Source organism: Protopterus annectens, chromosome 4.part1 (genome assembly GCF_019279795.1).
Source record: "Protopterus annectens isolate FY-2018-M chromosome 4.part1, PAN1.0, whole genome shotgun sequence".
In the NCBI taxonomy this organism is placed as follows: domain Eukaryota; kingdom Metazoa; phylum Chordata; order Ceratodontiformes; family Protopteridae; genus Protopterus; species Protopterus annectens.
The window spans coordinates 814,909,573-814,925,685 of NC_056734.1; the positions used below are offsets into that span (position 1 = coordinate 814,909,573).

Genomic DNA, 16,113 nt, shown 5'->3' on the forward strand with positions numbered 1-16,113 from the left:
ATGATACCTTCCTCAACATCCTTAATAACCTCACTCCAACAAGAAAAATTTGCTCCAAAGCCAAAAACCTACCTTGGATAACCAAAGATGCTAAACTTCTTAAAAAACAACTAAGAAGCAAATATTATCTGACAAAAAATCTTATTTTCTAGCTAGTCAGCAAAACACGGATAACCCACAAAACCTTGACTACCTCCTTAACCCTGGCAAAATCTCTACCCCTGCACCATCGACAATAAATCGCACCGAATGTACAGCTTCCCAATTTAACTCTCATTTCATCACAACTATCACCTCACTTTTAAACAACAAATCTAACCAATCACTAACAGTGCCTACCTCTACTAACTCTAAACCAAACTACTTCTCTTTAAAACCCATACAAACCTCTTATATTAAAAAAACTCCTTATCAAAACTAAAACCTACCTGTCTAGCAACTGACCGACTCCCTAATGACTTCTTAAAAACTGCTGCAAGCTCCATCGCCTATCCCGTACCTCTCCTAATCAATCATTCATTCCATCGCAAAACAATATGTCCCCATACTATGGAAAATATCCCATATCATACCCCTCCACAAGAGAGGCACATCTAAAGATCTCTCTAATCATCGGCCAATTGCCATTCTCTCACCCCTAGCCAAAATCTTAAAGAAATGCATCCATAAGCAGCTCCTAGACCACCTCACTACAAATAACCTCTTATCTAGTTCACAGCATGGCTTCCAGCCAAAACACAGTACCTCCATAGCCTTCATAAGTTTCACTAACTACATCAACCTCCTCCAAAACAATGGACAAATAGTCTCTACTATATTCCTTGATATGTCCAAAGCTTTTGATTCAGTATCCCACCAACTACTACTCAACACTCTAGCCTCTTTCAACCTCAACTCTACAGCTCTCAACTGGTTCTTTAGCTACCTTACTAATCGACAACAGGCAACTAAATGGAATAATAAACTCTTCACACTCCTCCCTGTCTCTATTGGGGCTCCTCAAGGTTCCAACCTTTGCCCTCTCCTTTTTATTATATTCAGAAATTGTCTAAACACTGCCACTAAATCTGCTTCTATCATTCAATATGCTGACAATGCTACTCTTGTTTGCTCTGCTCCCACACCCCAAGAACTCCATGATAAACTTCAAAAGTAATTTCTAAATATTGAAAATTACCTAAATGAACTTCAACTCATCCTAAACTCAAACAAAACAAAATTAATGATCTTATCTAAAAGGAAAACCAAAGCAAAACCACTCCTCTTTCCATCTACTCCACTAATGGCACTATAATAGAACCAGTTAACCAAACAAAACTACTTGGTGTCATGATAGACAACAACTTAACGTTCAATAAACACATATCACTCAAAAAGAAAGTTCACATCAAAATTAGTGCTCTATAGTGGGCCAAACCTTACCTTACTCAAAATGCAGGACTAGTCACAGCCAGATCCCACCTCCTATCTACTCTTCTCTACTGTTCTCAACTTTTTACTAACCTGCACAAGTCTGATTTACATCTACTAGATTCCTGCTATAACAAAATTTGTTGCTAATATACCCAACAGGACCCATCACTGCCTTGCTCTTCAAAAATTACACTGACTTGAATTTCTCAATCTGTTATTGCTCAATCAGCTCACCACTGCCCACAGTATTATCCACAAACCTGAAAACTGCCCTGCACTCTCCAGCTTAGTGCAACTAAATACAAACCCCAGGACCCTTCGATCATCTGATAAACTTATACTCAAGGTTACAAAGTCCCATAACTACTTTGATGACTCTCTCTTCTCCTTCAAAGTAGTGAAACAGTGGAACCTACTACCCCAGAATATCTTAAAAAGCACAGATCGTCATAGCTTCAAAAAACTCCTAAAAGAATACTTTACTCAACAATGGCCATGCTCCTATAATACTCCTGGCTAGTTTCTCATGCCTTCAAAAATGTTTTCTATCCTATCTTCTTGTCTTACTTCTACCAAATGAAAATACCTCTATGGTTTTTAGTTATATATCTAATGAGTTTCATATTACTGTCTGTAGTAAGCATACCTCTCAACCTGGAAACATCAAAAATCTGGACAAGGCCCATGAAAAATGGGTACAAATCTGCATGCTGATGAACATCAAATTTGCATACATAACTATATAACCCACCCACTCCAATGGGATTGTGGGACACCAACTTTAAAACGCAAACTGAAGGACAACCAAAATATGGCACCAGAGTCCCCCTGCAGCCATTCCAATGTCCCATTACCTGTCTATTTCACCCCATTTACCATAAACACTAATGTGTACATACTGCTTTACTTCTACAATGATTATTTGGATTTTATTTTTACATTTTATAGCACAATGCACAAACACTAATAAACATCTGCTAAACAAAGCAATACTGTCTCTCAATGAAAATAGACTTGGCATTAAAACTTCTCTGCTCTTGAAACTCACATTCATTGAAACAGCATTGAAACCCACACACCACATCCAAAGAAAATGCATATGGCCAGTGGTGGATAAAGATTACCTTTGGGCTGTTTTCAAATCATTGGCCCCTTGCACATAAAACAAGAAACATACATGCATTCTTTGATGCACCTTTCTGACTTTATTAAATTATATTCCTTGTATAATATTTATTAAATTATATTGCTTGTATAATACAGCACACTTGTTAAACACAGTGCATTTTAAACTTATTGTTTGAACATTTTTCCAGTAGGCAATGAAACTAAATGCATGAACCAATAATGACAAAACTGCCCAATTCAGAACATCAGAACATGCCAATCATAAAAGTCTACTTCCGCGCCCACACAATAAATATATATATATATATATATATATATATATAGAATTACAGTAGTGTAAGCCATAGGCATCTTGCACAGCTTCTCGCACTTATTTTCAATTTCATTTTTTTTGGGGGGGGCAAACATTTTGGAAAGTTGTTAGAATAAAATGTTGTGTTACCACAAATCATTTCACTGCCAAGTCTTGAACCCAGGACACTGTGCACTACAGTCAGAGCAACATACCACTATGCCAAATCAGCAGTTTCCTGAAAGATAGGAAGACTGAAAATTAAATGGCTATCGTTTAGTGAATTCAGTTCTCACTTCTCACCATAGCTCTCAACTTCTTAGCACAAAAAAACTGGACAAAGCCAATAATGGGGGAATGCAGGCCCAAAACTGGGACAAATTTCTAATGCTGATCTTATAAACTTAGAAAATTGTTAGAATAAAAGATTTTGTGTTACCATTTATTTTCTGAAGAATATGAAGTCTTAAATTCAAACACCTGTAATTTAGTGAATTCAATCCTTTAGTGATTTGCCACAAAAATCCTGAAAACCACAGATTTTATGAGGAACAGATAAAAAAATATAAGGCATAAATTCACAAGTGGTGGCGGCTAGGGACGTTAGGCTCAATGTACAGGGTTTGAGCCTGAGTACCTCTAGCCACCACTGGAGGCACACACACACACACACACACACACACACACACACACACACACACACACACACACACACACACAGCATTTCTACTTCAGAATCCTCTCCTCACAGAATAAATAGTAAAAATGTTTTCTACTTCAGTCAGGTTAATACCAAAAAACGCTCACAATCCATTTGAATAACTCAAAAGAGAAGGTCATGCTCGCAGATAATACCAAATAATGCTCGCAATCCATTTGAAATGACTGTTTCCCGCTTACAGATTCAGTGGAAATGCATTCAGAGCCAGCCAGTCAGCCAGAAATTTGTGCACTGGGTCTGAGTTCAATTCCGACAGGCTGGTAGCCTCGACGGAACTGATATCATTGCACAAGTGATGACGTCAGCTTAAAAAAGACAGGAAAAAATTAAAAATAAAACAATTAAAAAAAGCTGGGAAAAGTCAGAAATGAAGGGGTGCCACTTGGGAATCATGGCACCCCATTATTTGGACCAAAAAACTCAGTAATAACAGAGTAATTCGGTATGGTTGCGAGGTATGGTAGTAAGGCTTAAGAAATGCAATGTTTTCTGTTTTACATTCCCTTTTTGTAAATTGTGATCGTTGGCAACTGTCAAACTTTTGTATATTGTTTGTAAATCTTTTAAAATTTTTTGTAATCTTTTTGTACTATTGTTATGGAACTTATTTACCCTGGTCACCACTGAAAACAGGCTATTTGCCCAGCCGGAATCTACCTGGTTAACAAATGTAAAATACAATAAAAAAATAAATAATAAAATATGGGAGGTGGAAGGGGTAGAGTCCAGGAGACCCTGGAGAATGGGCCCAAGTAAAGCCTGATGTAGATCTAGAGAAGGAATCATGCTTATAATGCTTTGTAAATGCATGTATAGAACACCAAATTGTTGCTTCTAGACCACTTTTAGAATCCAACTCTTTCCAAAAATCCATAGATGAAGCCAAGGCCCTAGTAGAGTGGTCCTTAACTCTGCCTGGAATATTTTGCTGTACTGAGTATAACAAAAGGTAGTAGCTTGAGGCAACCATTTGGGAATTGTCTCTTTTGACACAGGCTGTCCCTTCTTACCTTCACAAGAAATGAACACTTAATCTGAAGATCTTTAAGATTTAGTTCCATCAAGAAAGTAAATCAGCTGTCTGTGGACATCCAAAGTATGGCATACCTTTCTCCCTCAGCTTTGGGGTGAGGAAAGAAAAATGGGGAGATGGACAGTTTGAATTAAAGTAAACTCTGATACCAGTATAGGCATAAAAGGAAGATTAGTTTTCAAGAAACCATGTCCAAGTAGAAAATGATATAAGGTTGAGTTACCATAAGAGTTTTCAAATCAGATACTCTTTTTGCAGATATCAAAGCAATCAGTAAAACTGTTTTCCATGTTACGAATCTCAAGTCAGTGAGATCAGCTGGTTCAAATGGCACAAGTGTTAGCTTCTCTAAACAAAACTGAGACCCAAAGAAGAGGGGTTTATTAAAGGCCTCTTATGCAAAACCCCTTTCAAAAACATTTTGACATGAGAATGCACTGACAGAGGAGGCAGACATGCTGAAATGAATAAGTGAACCTTAATGAAGAACTAAGAAAGGCAATGGGATAATAACTCACACACATACTGTAAAATCAGAGTACAACTAACACTGAATGGGTGCTGGTTATGTTGTTGTCACAACTAGAAAACCTTTTTCCATTTGCTAATATATGATTTTCTATTAACAGCTACCTTGCCTCCATTAGTACCTATTGCATGATCTCCATAAACAGGTGCCTAAAGGAAATTAAGACCCTATCATCCAGGGAGTCATCTGAAGTTGATTGGGGTCAGGGTGTATCAAACATCCTTGTTCTTGTATTGAGTAGATTCAGAGTGTGAGGAAGTCTGTGGTACTTGCCCCTGTCCAGATCAAACAAAGGGAAAACTACTGTTGCTTGGATCAGAAGCCAGTCACTGAAATGATTTTGTGGAGGATTCCTTTTGAATAATCAGAAGTACCATGGACATCAGTGAAAAGGGTGAAAAAGCATACAGGAACATCCCTGTCCAAGGAAAGGAAAAGGTATTGGTCTTCCAGGCCTTCTTGCCTGGAATCCTAGAGCAAAATCTTGACAACTGATTGTTCAAAAAGGAGGCAAATAGGTCTGCTTGAGGAACTCTCCACAAATGGATCAAATTTTGGAAGACCCCTGATGTAGTTTCCATTTGTGTAGGTCTGACCTTGTCATGCTCAGTTTGTATAACACCAGCTTTGCTCTGATAAAATGTAGGATATCTGTACAGTGAGACTGTGCTGTGAAGCTTTATCCCAAGCTAACATGGCTAGCCTACAAACAGGATAGGACCTGGTCCCCCTTTGCCTGTTGATGTACCACATGGCTGTGGTATTGCCTGAAACTTCTTGAAGAGGTCCGGGGCACCAATGATAATTTATAGAGTTGAGTGCCTTGATCAGGGCAAATATTTCTTTTGTATTTATATGCTTGCTTTTATCCTTGTTGTTCCATGCATCTTGCTCTTTTAACCCTCCTGAAACTGCTTCCCAGGCAAAGTCTGAGGCATCAGTGGTGACTGACCACTCTGGAGCAGGGAGGGGAGAAGGGGAGACCAGGACTTAGAGCAATTTGGTGATTTCTCATCTGACAAACCCAAGCACTAGGACATAAGACAAATAATGCTGGTGCTGGGACCAAAGAGACTTCAGTTACCATTGTAGCTTTCTCATGTGGAATCTTGCCAGGGGTATCATGAAAATCATTCTTGCCATGAGACCCAAAATCCTGAGGTACTCCCTTGCAATGACAGAAGTCAGTGTGAGAAACCCTTTTAATAGATTTAGATAGGACATCCCAGGAACACAATCTTGTGTGAAGGAGTCTTCAGACTTCTGAATATTCTCTTGGATTCCCAGCCTGTGTATGAGATCTCTCGCCCAAGTGAGAGATTCCTGACACTTTGAAAAAGACTTTGCAAAAATAAGCAAGTCATCTAAATATGGAAAATGCGGAAACCCTATGAGCTATAACTGGAGCTAAGCACTTTGTTAACACTCATGTTGCAGAGTATAGTTCAAAGGGTAAGGCAGAAGAGTGATAATGTGATCCAGACACACAAAATCTTACGAAACGCCTGAAGTATGGATGATTAAGGATGTGATTATAAGCATCTTTTAAATCTAGTGTAACCAGGAAACTTGTATGAGGAAGAAGAGGTAACAGGTTCTGAGGTGACATAATTTTGAACTTGGACAATATCACAAACAGATTTAGGAAATAAAGACCCGGAAATGGACTCCAAGCATTTTCTTTCTTTGGCAATAAAAACATCCTTGAATAAAAACTTTTTGTGACCTGGGAGGGAGGAATTGATTCACTCCCTGGGACAGCATATATTGAAGGACGGAGAGAAATAAAATAGTCTGGTCTGACAGATGAGGAATTACCCACTGAAAAGGATGGATTTTCTCCCACTGTCAACTGCAACAATAATGAATGATCTTCAGAACTGATTTGTCTGAAACTATCTGTTTCCAAACAGAAAAGTGAAAATTCTGACTTTGTGGTAGGGAAAAGGACTGCCAGGGTGGGAGAGAAGGGAAAAGGGACTGCCAGGGTGGGAGGGAGGGGAAAAGGGACTGCCAGGGTGGGAGGGAGGGGAAAAGGGACTGCCAGGGTGGGAGGGAGGGGAAAAGTTCACTTAAATAGTCATTCTGTCTGGTTGAACTGTCCTTGGTTATGAAGGGGGGGTTCCTGAATTCCTTTTGGGACCCCTACGCCATTTATTCTTAAACATTTGTTTGCCACCATTTTGTTGAGACTATTTATTTTGTTTTTTGGCAAAATTAGAGGAGGGTTAGAGATTTCCTTAGAAAATCTGGAAAAGGATGGCTGAAAAATCTTAAGAGATTTCCTGTATCAACATATCCCCTTTCATCACACTTTTTGATAACTTCTGCTGCACAGGGTCTGAAAACTAAATCTCTGTCCAAATGAGAATTTAAAATCTTGTTTTTCACATCATCTGACATGTTTTGAGAATGTAGCCAGGTAAACCTCCTCAAAACAATACCAATGGCTATAGCCCCAGAAGAAGGATCAACTGAGTCATACACATACTGGAAACAGTGAGCAGTGGCTTGTACAATGGAAAAAATAAATTATTTAAATCAGATTTTCTTCACAAGAAGTAACTGCAGACAAAACATTCCTCATACTTTCACAATTAGTCAGAATTAACTTTAACCTATGAGCCTGACAATTCAAAATTCTGAAAATTAAAGTTGCAGAAGTAAACACTTTTTCCCCATACTTACAAATGATCTTCCCATCCTTGTTAGAAAGAGTACAAATGGAAATGACCAAATGTTTAGCAGCAGTAGGATTAACTAAAGCTATAGCCACTGGGTCGGGTATGGGAAAATGTATAAAAACATAAAAGACTGACAAACTTTATACATGCTATCTGTCGTTTTTAGGGTCAGCAGACTTGACTATCAGGGAAACTGCTGGCAGTGACACTCAACGTCCACAGATGACGGAACTTGGGGAGTGGGTGAAGGTTCTGGAAATTCCCTCCCTAAGAGCTCATAGGAATTTGTGAGGAACTGAGAAACCTCAGAGTTCTCCCACTGAAAACTGGCACATTTTGAAAACAGTGTCAGAGAAAGACAAACACCCACAGAGAAAGAGTCTCAAACTGAGCTGTCCTCCAAGTCTGAATCAGAAAACTGTGGAGAAAACCCTGTATTCGTCCCGTCATTTTCTTGTCTAGATTCAGAATCTTGACAGTCTTTAGGAAAACAAGTGCCCCTCTTTCTCTTACCAGAAACCACCTTATAAGAAGGATCAACAGCATGAATCAAACCCTGAGCCAAACCCAGTAAAATACTCCTATCTATGGAAATTTGAAGAAGTGTAGATATAGGTTTAATTTCCTGTTTCTTTTTTACAGGAAAAATAGGGTCAACAGTGTTATTAATGGTGGGAGCAGCTTCCCTGGGGATGGACACATTTTGACTAAACAAGGAAGCCTTGCCTGTTCCCTCTCCCAGGACTAACAAGAGTGGCTCTCCTTTGCCCACTGAAGCGACCCCCAACAGCCTGACTAACCCCTGGTCCATAGTGTCTGTAGGTGTTGCACAAGAGGGATCCGGGGTAAAAAAAAAAAAAAAAAAAAAAAAAAAAGGGTGCTCTAACAAGATATGTATAAAGCATGGTCACCCACGTGTAGCTGAAGCAAACTGGTAGCCTACTGTGGCAGCATGGGCTGTTTTCTTAACTTTTTTCTTTTTGCAGCTGGAAAGGCAAGTCAAAAATGGTGACTCTTTCCTGGGGGAAACAAAAGCAGCAAACAGTGAGAGCCAGTAAAAATGTTAAGTCTTTAAAAGTAGTTTTCCACACGAAAGCACAGTTTAAAAAAAAAAAAAATTTTGTCAGCACCAAATAGTAAAAATAAACAGAAATTCTCCACAGGAAAAAAAATGTTTTTCAATTACTTGAAACAACTTTTCAAAGTGACAGGAAAAATGTGAGTTCCTGTTTTTAAAAGTACAGTTATGTTTTGTGACAATCCATTCAAGCACAAACATCTAGGTTACAAATAATCTTCCTTAAGAGGAAAGTACAACAAAACAAGTCTTAATTGGAACTTTTTCCCACAAGGGGAACTTATCTGCCTAGCAATAGAACAGCCAATCCTCTAAAGCCCATACAGAAGAGCTCAGCTTGGCAGCAGAAAATCTATGAAGGGTTTGGAACCCAAACCTGTCTTTGTAGTCAGCTCACCTCAAGTCTGACTGACTTTTTTTTAACCAGTCCCCAAGTCACCAGCCACCCCAGTACACAATCTTAAAAATATAATTCCGCCACACCATTCATTTCTCAGTGTTATCACTCCCCATCTGCTGATTAGATAACATTTTTTGCAATGTCAAAAGACAAACTATACTCTGCCTGCTTCCTCTTCATAAACTATTACTTACCTGTCCAACATCTTTGTGCTAGCCCTTTCAAGTTTCTCCAATATCTGCGGGAGCTGTGTATCATCATCGCATGCAGAACCCCACCCCAACACACGGGCCAAGTCATTCCCAGTCCCAAGTGGCAACACTCCTATCTGGCACTGAAAGAGATAAACATAACACAGACCAACGTTGGAACCGGTAATTCATTTCAATGCTGTTCATTAAATGAAAATTTACAAAAGATTGTTCGAATTCTGATTAAACATTTCACAGCACATCAAGGAGGGTAAAGGCTAAGAGCTGTTAACAAGCTTCATTCCACACACTATATTTGAGCTCCTCGGTGAACACTCATACACTGCCCACATTTAAAAAAGTTATTTAACAAAGCCACCTATGAATACAGGCATATGTGATCAATGCACTTTCCTGGTTAAAAAATAGGCAGAGATGCATTTGTTTGAGATATTAAACAGCATGAGTAAAAGTCTCCTAATACAGAATCTTACAAAATAAGAAACTAAAACAGTGCTATTTTTCTCAGTTTACTACAGAACAACATAAACAAGTGTTTGTGACTGTCAACTTTTCATTGTTTTTCAGCTAGTGGGGTTAACAAACTGACAAATTTTATCACTGCAATGAAACATCTTGCTATCTTAATTAAAAGCACACTTTGTATATACCAATTTACAAAACAACAAGTTGGACTGGATTTGACAAAAAAAAAATGGCCAGTTATGTTCATGCATTTATTCAGCTTCCAATAACACTTTTATCCTACTCAAAATCATCAAGGCCAGAGCCTGTCCTGGTAATCAACACAGTGTATAGCTAAAACTAGTTTTAGATGGAAGGTCAGTCCATCGCAACACGCACGCACACAGACACAGACACAGACAGACACACACACCACACAAAACAAGCACATTACCTACAGACAATGGAGAAGACTAATTCCCTTGTGTGCATCTCTTTAGAAAGTGAGTGGAAACCAAAGTGAAAAGCTACATGGGCACAGGCAGGACAAACAGATGGCACAGAAGACAAGACAGCACCAAGATGGTAAATGAATTGCAGAAATAAGTGTTGTAAAGCAACAGCACTTAACATCTATGCCACCTCGGCACCTATCATGAAATACTCTAATAAGTGCTGGCATTACAAATTTTAGGACAAACAGTATAACCGTTACAAGCGTGGGTTCACCAAAAGAAAAACATTCTTACTTCTGGTAGTTTTCATAACATAAAACACCTCTGCAAGTCGGGCTGGATGAATATTAGACCATAAAAACTCCCTTAAATGATGTAAAAAGTACTTTATTCCCACAAACAAAATAGAATAAGTGCTTTCATCTTGTTTGACAAGACTTCATCAGATTCAAATGTAACATGCTTTTCAAAAACTTTTTATAGCCACAGGAACTGAAAAAAAGAAATGATGTAATCTAACAACAAATAATAAAATAATAATTCTAAAAGCCATAAAAAAAATCACATCATAATAACCCCTGAGTTAACTATAAACAAAGATCAAACAATTCTTGTAGTTGAATACTATTAATATTAATGTACGACGTGAAAATATTTAAAACACTCAAAATATCCAATGTAGTATTTAAAATGTTAAAAATATATGGAATTATGTCTTCTTCTTTCAGCTGCTCCTGTTAGGGGTCGCCACAGAAGATCAACTGTTTCCATTTCTTCCTGTCCTCTGCATCTTGCTCTGTCACAACAACCACCTGCATGTCCTCTCTCACCACATCCATAAACCTTATCTTAGGCCTCCCTCTTTTCCTGTTACCTGGCAGCTTCATCTTAGCATCTTTTTCCCAATATACTTTGCATCCCTCCTCAGCACATGTCCAAACCAACGTAATCTTGCCTCTCTGGCTTTGTCTCCAAACCTTCCAACCTGGGCTGACCCTCTAATATACTTATTCCTAATCCTGTCCATCCTCGTCAAACCCAGTGCAAATCTTAACATCTTCAACTCTGCCACGTCAAGCTCTGACTCCTGTCTTTTTGACAATGCCACTGTCTCCAACCCATATAACATAGCTGGTCTCACTACCCTCTTGTAGACCTTCCCTTTCACTCTTACTGGTACTCGTATGCCACAAATCACTCCTGACACTCTTCTCCACCCACTTCATCCTGCCTGTACTCTCTTCTTCACCTCTCGTCCACACTCACCATTACTCTGAACTGTTGATCCCAAGTACTTAAAACTCATCCACCTTCGCCACCTCTACTCCCTGCATCCTCACCATTCCTCTATCCTCCCTCTCATTCACACACATATATTCTGTCTTAGTCCTGCTGACCTTCATTCCTCTTCTCTCTAGATCATATCTCCACCTCTCCAGGGTCTCCTCCACCTGTTCCCTACTCTCACTACAGATCACAATGTCATCTGCAAACATCATAGTCCATGGGGACTCCTGTCTGATCTCGTCTGTCAACCTGTCCATCACCATTGCAAATAACAAAGGGCTCAGAGCTGATCCTTGATGTAATCCCACCTCCACCTTAAACGCATCCGTCACTCCCACCGCAGACCACACCGCTGTCACACTACCCTCGTACATATCCTGTACCACTCTTACATACTTCTCTGACACTCCCGACTTCCTCATACAATACCACAACTCCTCTCTAGGCACCCTGTCATATGCTTTCTCTAAATCCACAAAGACACAATGCAACTTCTTCTGACCTTCTCTGTACTTCTCCATCAACACTCTCAGAGCAAACATCGCATCTGTAGTGCTCTTTCCTGGCATGAAACTATACTGCTGATCACTAATCATCACCTCCCTTCTTAACCGAGCTTCCACTACTCTTTCCCATAACTTCATGCTGTGACTGATTAGTTTAATCCCTCTGTAGTTTACTACAGCTCTGCACATCACCCTTATTCTTAAAAATCGGTACCAAAACACTTTTTCTCCATTCCTCAGGCATCCTCTCACTTTCCAAGATTTCATTAAACAATCTAGTTAAAAACTCCACTGCCATTTCACCTAAACACCTCCATGCTTCCACAGGTATGTCATCTAGACCAACAGCCATTCCGTTCTTCATGCTCTTCATATCTATCCTTACTTCCTCCTTGCTAATCCACTGCACTTCATGATTCACTGTCTGCACATCATCCAACCGTCTCTCCCTCTCATTCTCTTCATTCATCAACCCCTCAAAGTACTCTTTCCATCTGCTCAACACACTCTCCTTGCTTGTGAGTATGTTTCCCTCATTATCCTTTATCACCCTTACCTGGTGCACATCTTTACTAGCTCGGTCCCTCTGTCTAGCCAATCGGTACAGGTCTTTTTCTCCCTCCTTAGCGTCCAACCTTTTATACAACTCTTCATACACCTTATCCTTAGCCTTCGCCACCTCTCTCTTTGCCATGCACCTCATCTCCTTATACTCTTGTCTACTTTCTTCATCTCTTTGACAATCCCACTTCTTCTTCACCAACCTCTTTCTCTGTATACTCTCCTGTACTTCTTCATTCCACCACCAGGTCTCCTTGTCCTCCTTCCTCTTTCCAGATATCACACCAAGCACCTTTCTAGCCATCTCTCTTACTAGCTCTGCTGTAGTTACCCAGCTATTCGGTAACACTTCACTGCCACCCAGTGCCTGTCTTAACTCTTCCCTGAACATCACCTCACAATTACCCTTTTTCAATTTCCACCATTTGATCCTTGGTGCTACCCTCACACTCGTCCACCTCTTCTAGATCACTAATGTCATCCTACAAACCACCATCCTATGCTGCCTAACTACACTTTCCCCTGTCACCACTTTACAGTCTCCAATCTTCTTCAGACTGGCCCTTCTACATAAGATATAATCCACCTGTATGCATCTTCCTCCACTCTTGTATGTCACCCTATGCTCCTCCCTCTTGTTAAAATACGTATTCACCACAGCCATGTCCATCCTTTTCGCAAAATCCACGACCATCTGACCCTCTGCATTCCTTTGCTTAACACCACACCTTACCCATCACTTCCTCATCCCCTCTGTTCCCTTCACCAACATGCCCATTGAAATCTGCTCCAATCATCAGTCTCTTACCCTTTGATACAGTCATCACCACTTCATCCAACTCACTCCAAAATTTTTCTTTCTCATCCATCGCACACCCAACTTGTGGAGCATATGCACTAACAACATTCATCATTACACCATCAATTTCCAGCTTCATAAACAACACTCTATCCAACACTCTTTTCACCTCCAAAACACTCTTAGAATACTGTTCCTTCAGGATAATGCCTACGCCATTTCTCCTCCCATCCACACCATGATAAAACAATTTGAAACTGCCTCTGATACACCTAGCCTTGCTCCCCTTCCATCTGGTCTCTTGAACACACAATATACTAAACTTCCTTCGGTCCATCATATCAGCTAGCTCTCTCCCTATATCAGTCATACTGCCAACATTCAAAGTTCTGACCCTCACTAACACAGTCCTAGCCTTTACCTGCCTTCGGGCATGCCTTTCTTCTCTTCTCCTCCTTCGGTCAACAGTAGACCAATTTCCGCCAGCACCCTGTTGGCCAACAGTACTGGTGGCAGTCGTTGTTAACCCGGGTCTCGATCGATCCAGTATGTATTTCTGTACTGTTGTCTGCATGTATGATTTGGCAAAATTTTATGCCGGATGCCCTTCCTGACGCAACCCTCCCCATTTATCCGGGCTTGGGACTGGCACAAAGAAATACACTGGCTTGTGCATCCCCATATGGAATTATGTAATAAATATAATATAAAACGTGTCACTTTATGCCCTAACCTCTAAAGTTGGCTTAAGGGATATAAAATCATTAAGACCCGGGGGGGGGGGGCTACAAGCATTTAATTTTGATTGCCAAATTGCTTCTTTTTCTTCTAAAATAAGATTAACATTACCTCCCCTAGGGTTAATGTGCAGCTTTTCAAAAATAGTAAATCTAAAGGTGTGACGTGTTATGTTCTAAGTGCCTGTACAAGGCATTATTTCTATTTTGCTTCCTAATTTCGTAGGTGTGTTCATATATTCAGTTTTTCAAAGACCTGTTTTCCCTACGTAATATGCCGGGCAGGTTAAACACATAGCCAAATAAACTACACTTTTTGTACTGCAATTCCCTGTATGAAATATAACCTTAGTGATATTAATATTTTCCAGCCGCGTTTCACTTTTTTCATAAATGCACCCACATTGATTACAAGAACTGCATTTTATTTGTACCTTGAGTACTTCTTGTTTTTTTCCTATGCCTATTATTCTCCAAGTTAGCCTTTATATTGCCCCCTGTTTTATATACGAAAGTTGGACTATTCCCCTAAATGGTTATATATGTCCACATCGCTCCTTAAAATATTCCAATTCTTGACCATCACATCTTTGATCATTGGTGAATAAGGACAATACTTCAAAACCTTAGATCTAGTAAAATTACCTTCATTCTTGCTTTCCATAATAGGACCTAACCCAACTCCTAATAATGGTTTGTATAAGGTCCCCCACAGAAACAATATATAATCAATAGTCTCTTTTACTGTATTGTATTAGGGCAGCTAGAATGACTTCTAATTACACTGAAGTACTCAAAGAACTAGATGTTGTGGCTGGAATGTTTTTGGAAAGGGGTACCCCCCCCCAAGACTAGTAAAAGGGACTATTGATTATATTTTGTCTCAATGGGGACTAACATGTACAATTATTTTGGTTTTAATGTGCTGAATCAGGAAACATGGATAAATGCTACCACTCATCCTTTGAGCCTGACTACTGTGCATACAATCATTGGTAGAATTTACTTGCCTTGTTCCTGTGTCTCAATACATTCACCCAGATGTCAAATGGATGGAGCTTGGACTCTCTGGTCAGTTATTTCAGCATCTGGTCCACTATTTATGCATAGAATGGCTACAGCACAGTCAGGAATATGCCAGCCTGAAGCCTGAATTCTACTCCTCCTATTACTATAATTTAAATTGGGTCCTCTTGTGCTCATGTACATTTTTTATTTTATTATTTACTCCACTTGTTTACTTGAAAAGTCTGACTGGGCAAAATAAACTCTTTTCAGTAGAGGTCCACTGAGAAAAACTCCAGAAAAAATAACAGTAGTGCATATATAACATAGAGAATACATGGATAACATTTAACAGCATTACATACACAGCACCACAAGAACTACTTACAGTAATACTTGTACAACATACTGAACACTCTGGTAATATTTGCAGCACTACATACAAAGTGAGGACAAATAAAGCAGATAATTAAGAAATAAAAATATTATATATATATATATATATATATATATATATATATATATATATATATATATATATATTACAGCAGCATATTCAGGAATGGGTGCGGTTAAGTAGCAGTACTTTAGGTCAGATATAATTATATGCACTTTGTCTTAAGAAGAGATGACAGAAAAATACTAGAGCAGAGAAATTCAATGCACATCATAAATTTAGATATTTCTGTGGTTCATCAAAACAACCATGTCTTCAAAAAAGGCTAGCAAAGAAATGCTCAGCTAATCTTGTGAGGTTGTTACTAGGAAAAACCTTCACAGGATTTGACCTGAAGCAATAAAACCTGGTTATAATAGATAGTGCAAGTAT

At 39.3% G+C, this 16,113-nt stretch overlaps 1 protein-coding gene across 1 annotated transcript in view; it reads right to left on the minus strand.

Moving 5' to 3' along the window:
- The window catches only part of DGKD (diacylglycerol kinase delta), a 1,200,459-nt gene that overhangs the window by 328,325 nt on the left and 856,021 nt on the right, over positions 1 to 16,113 (minus strand). Inside the window, exon 11 of the mRNA XM_044070581.1 lies at positions 9,473 to 9,612. Within this exon, the coding sequence (XP_043926516.1) occupies positions 9,473 to 9,612 (140 nt within the window). The remainder of the gene's footprint in view (positions 1 to 9,472; positions 9,613 to 16,113) is intronic.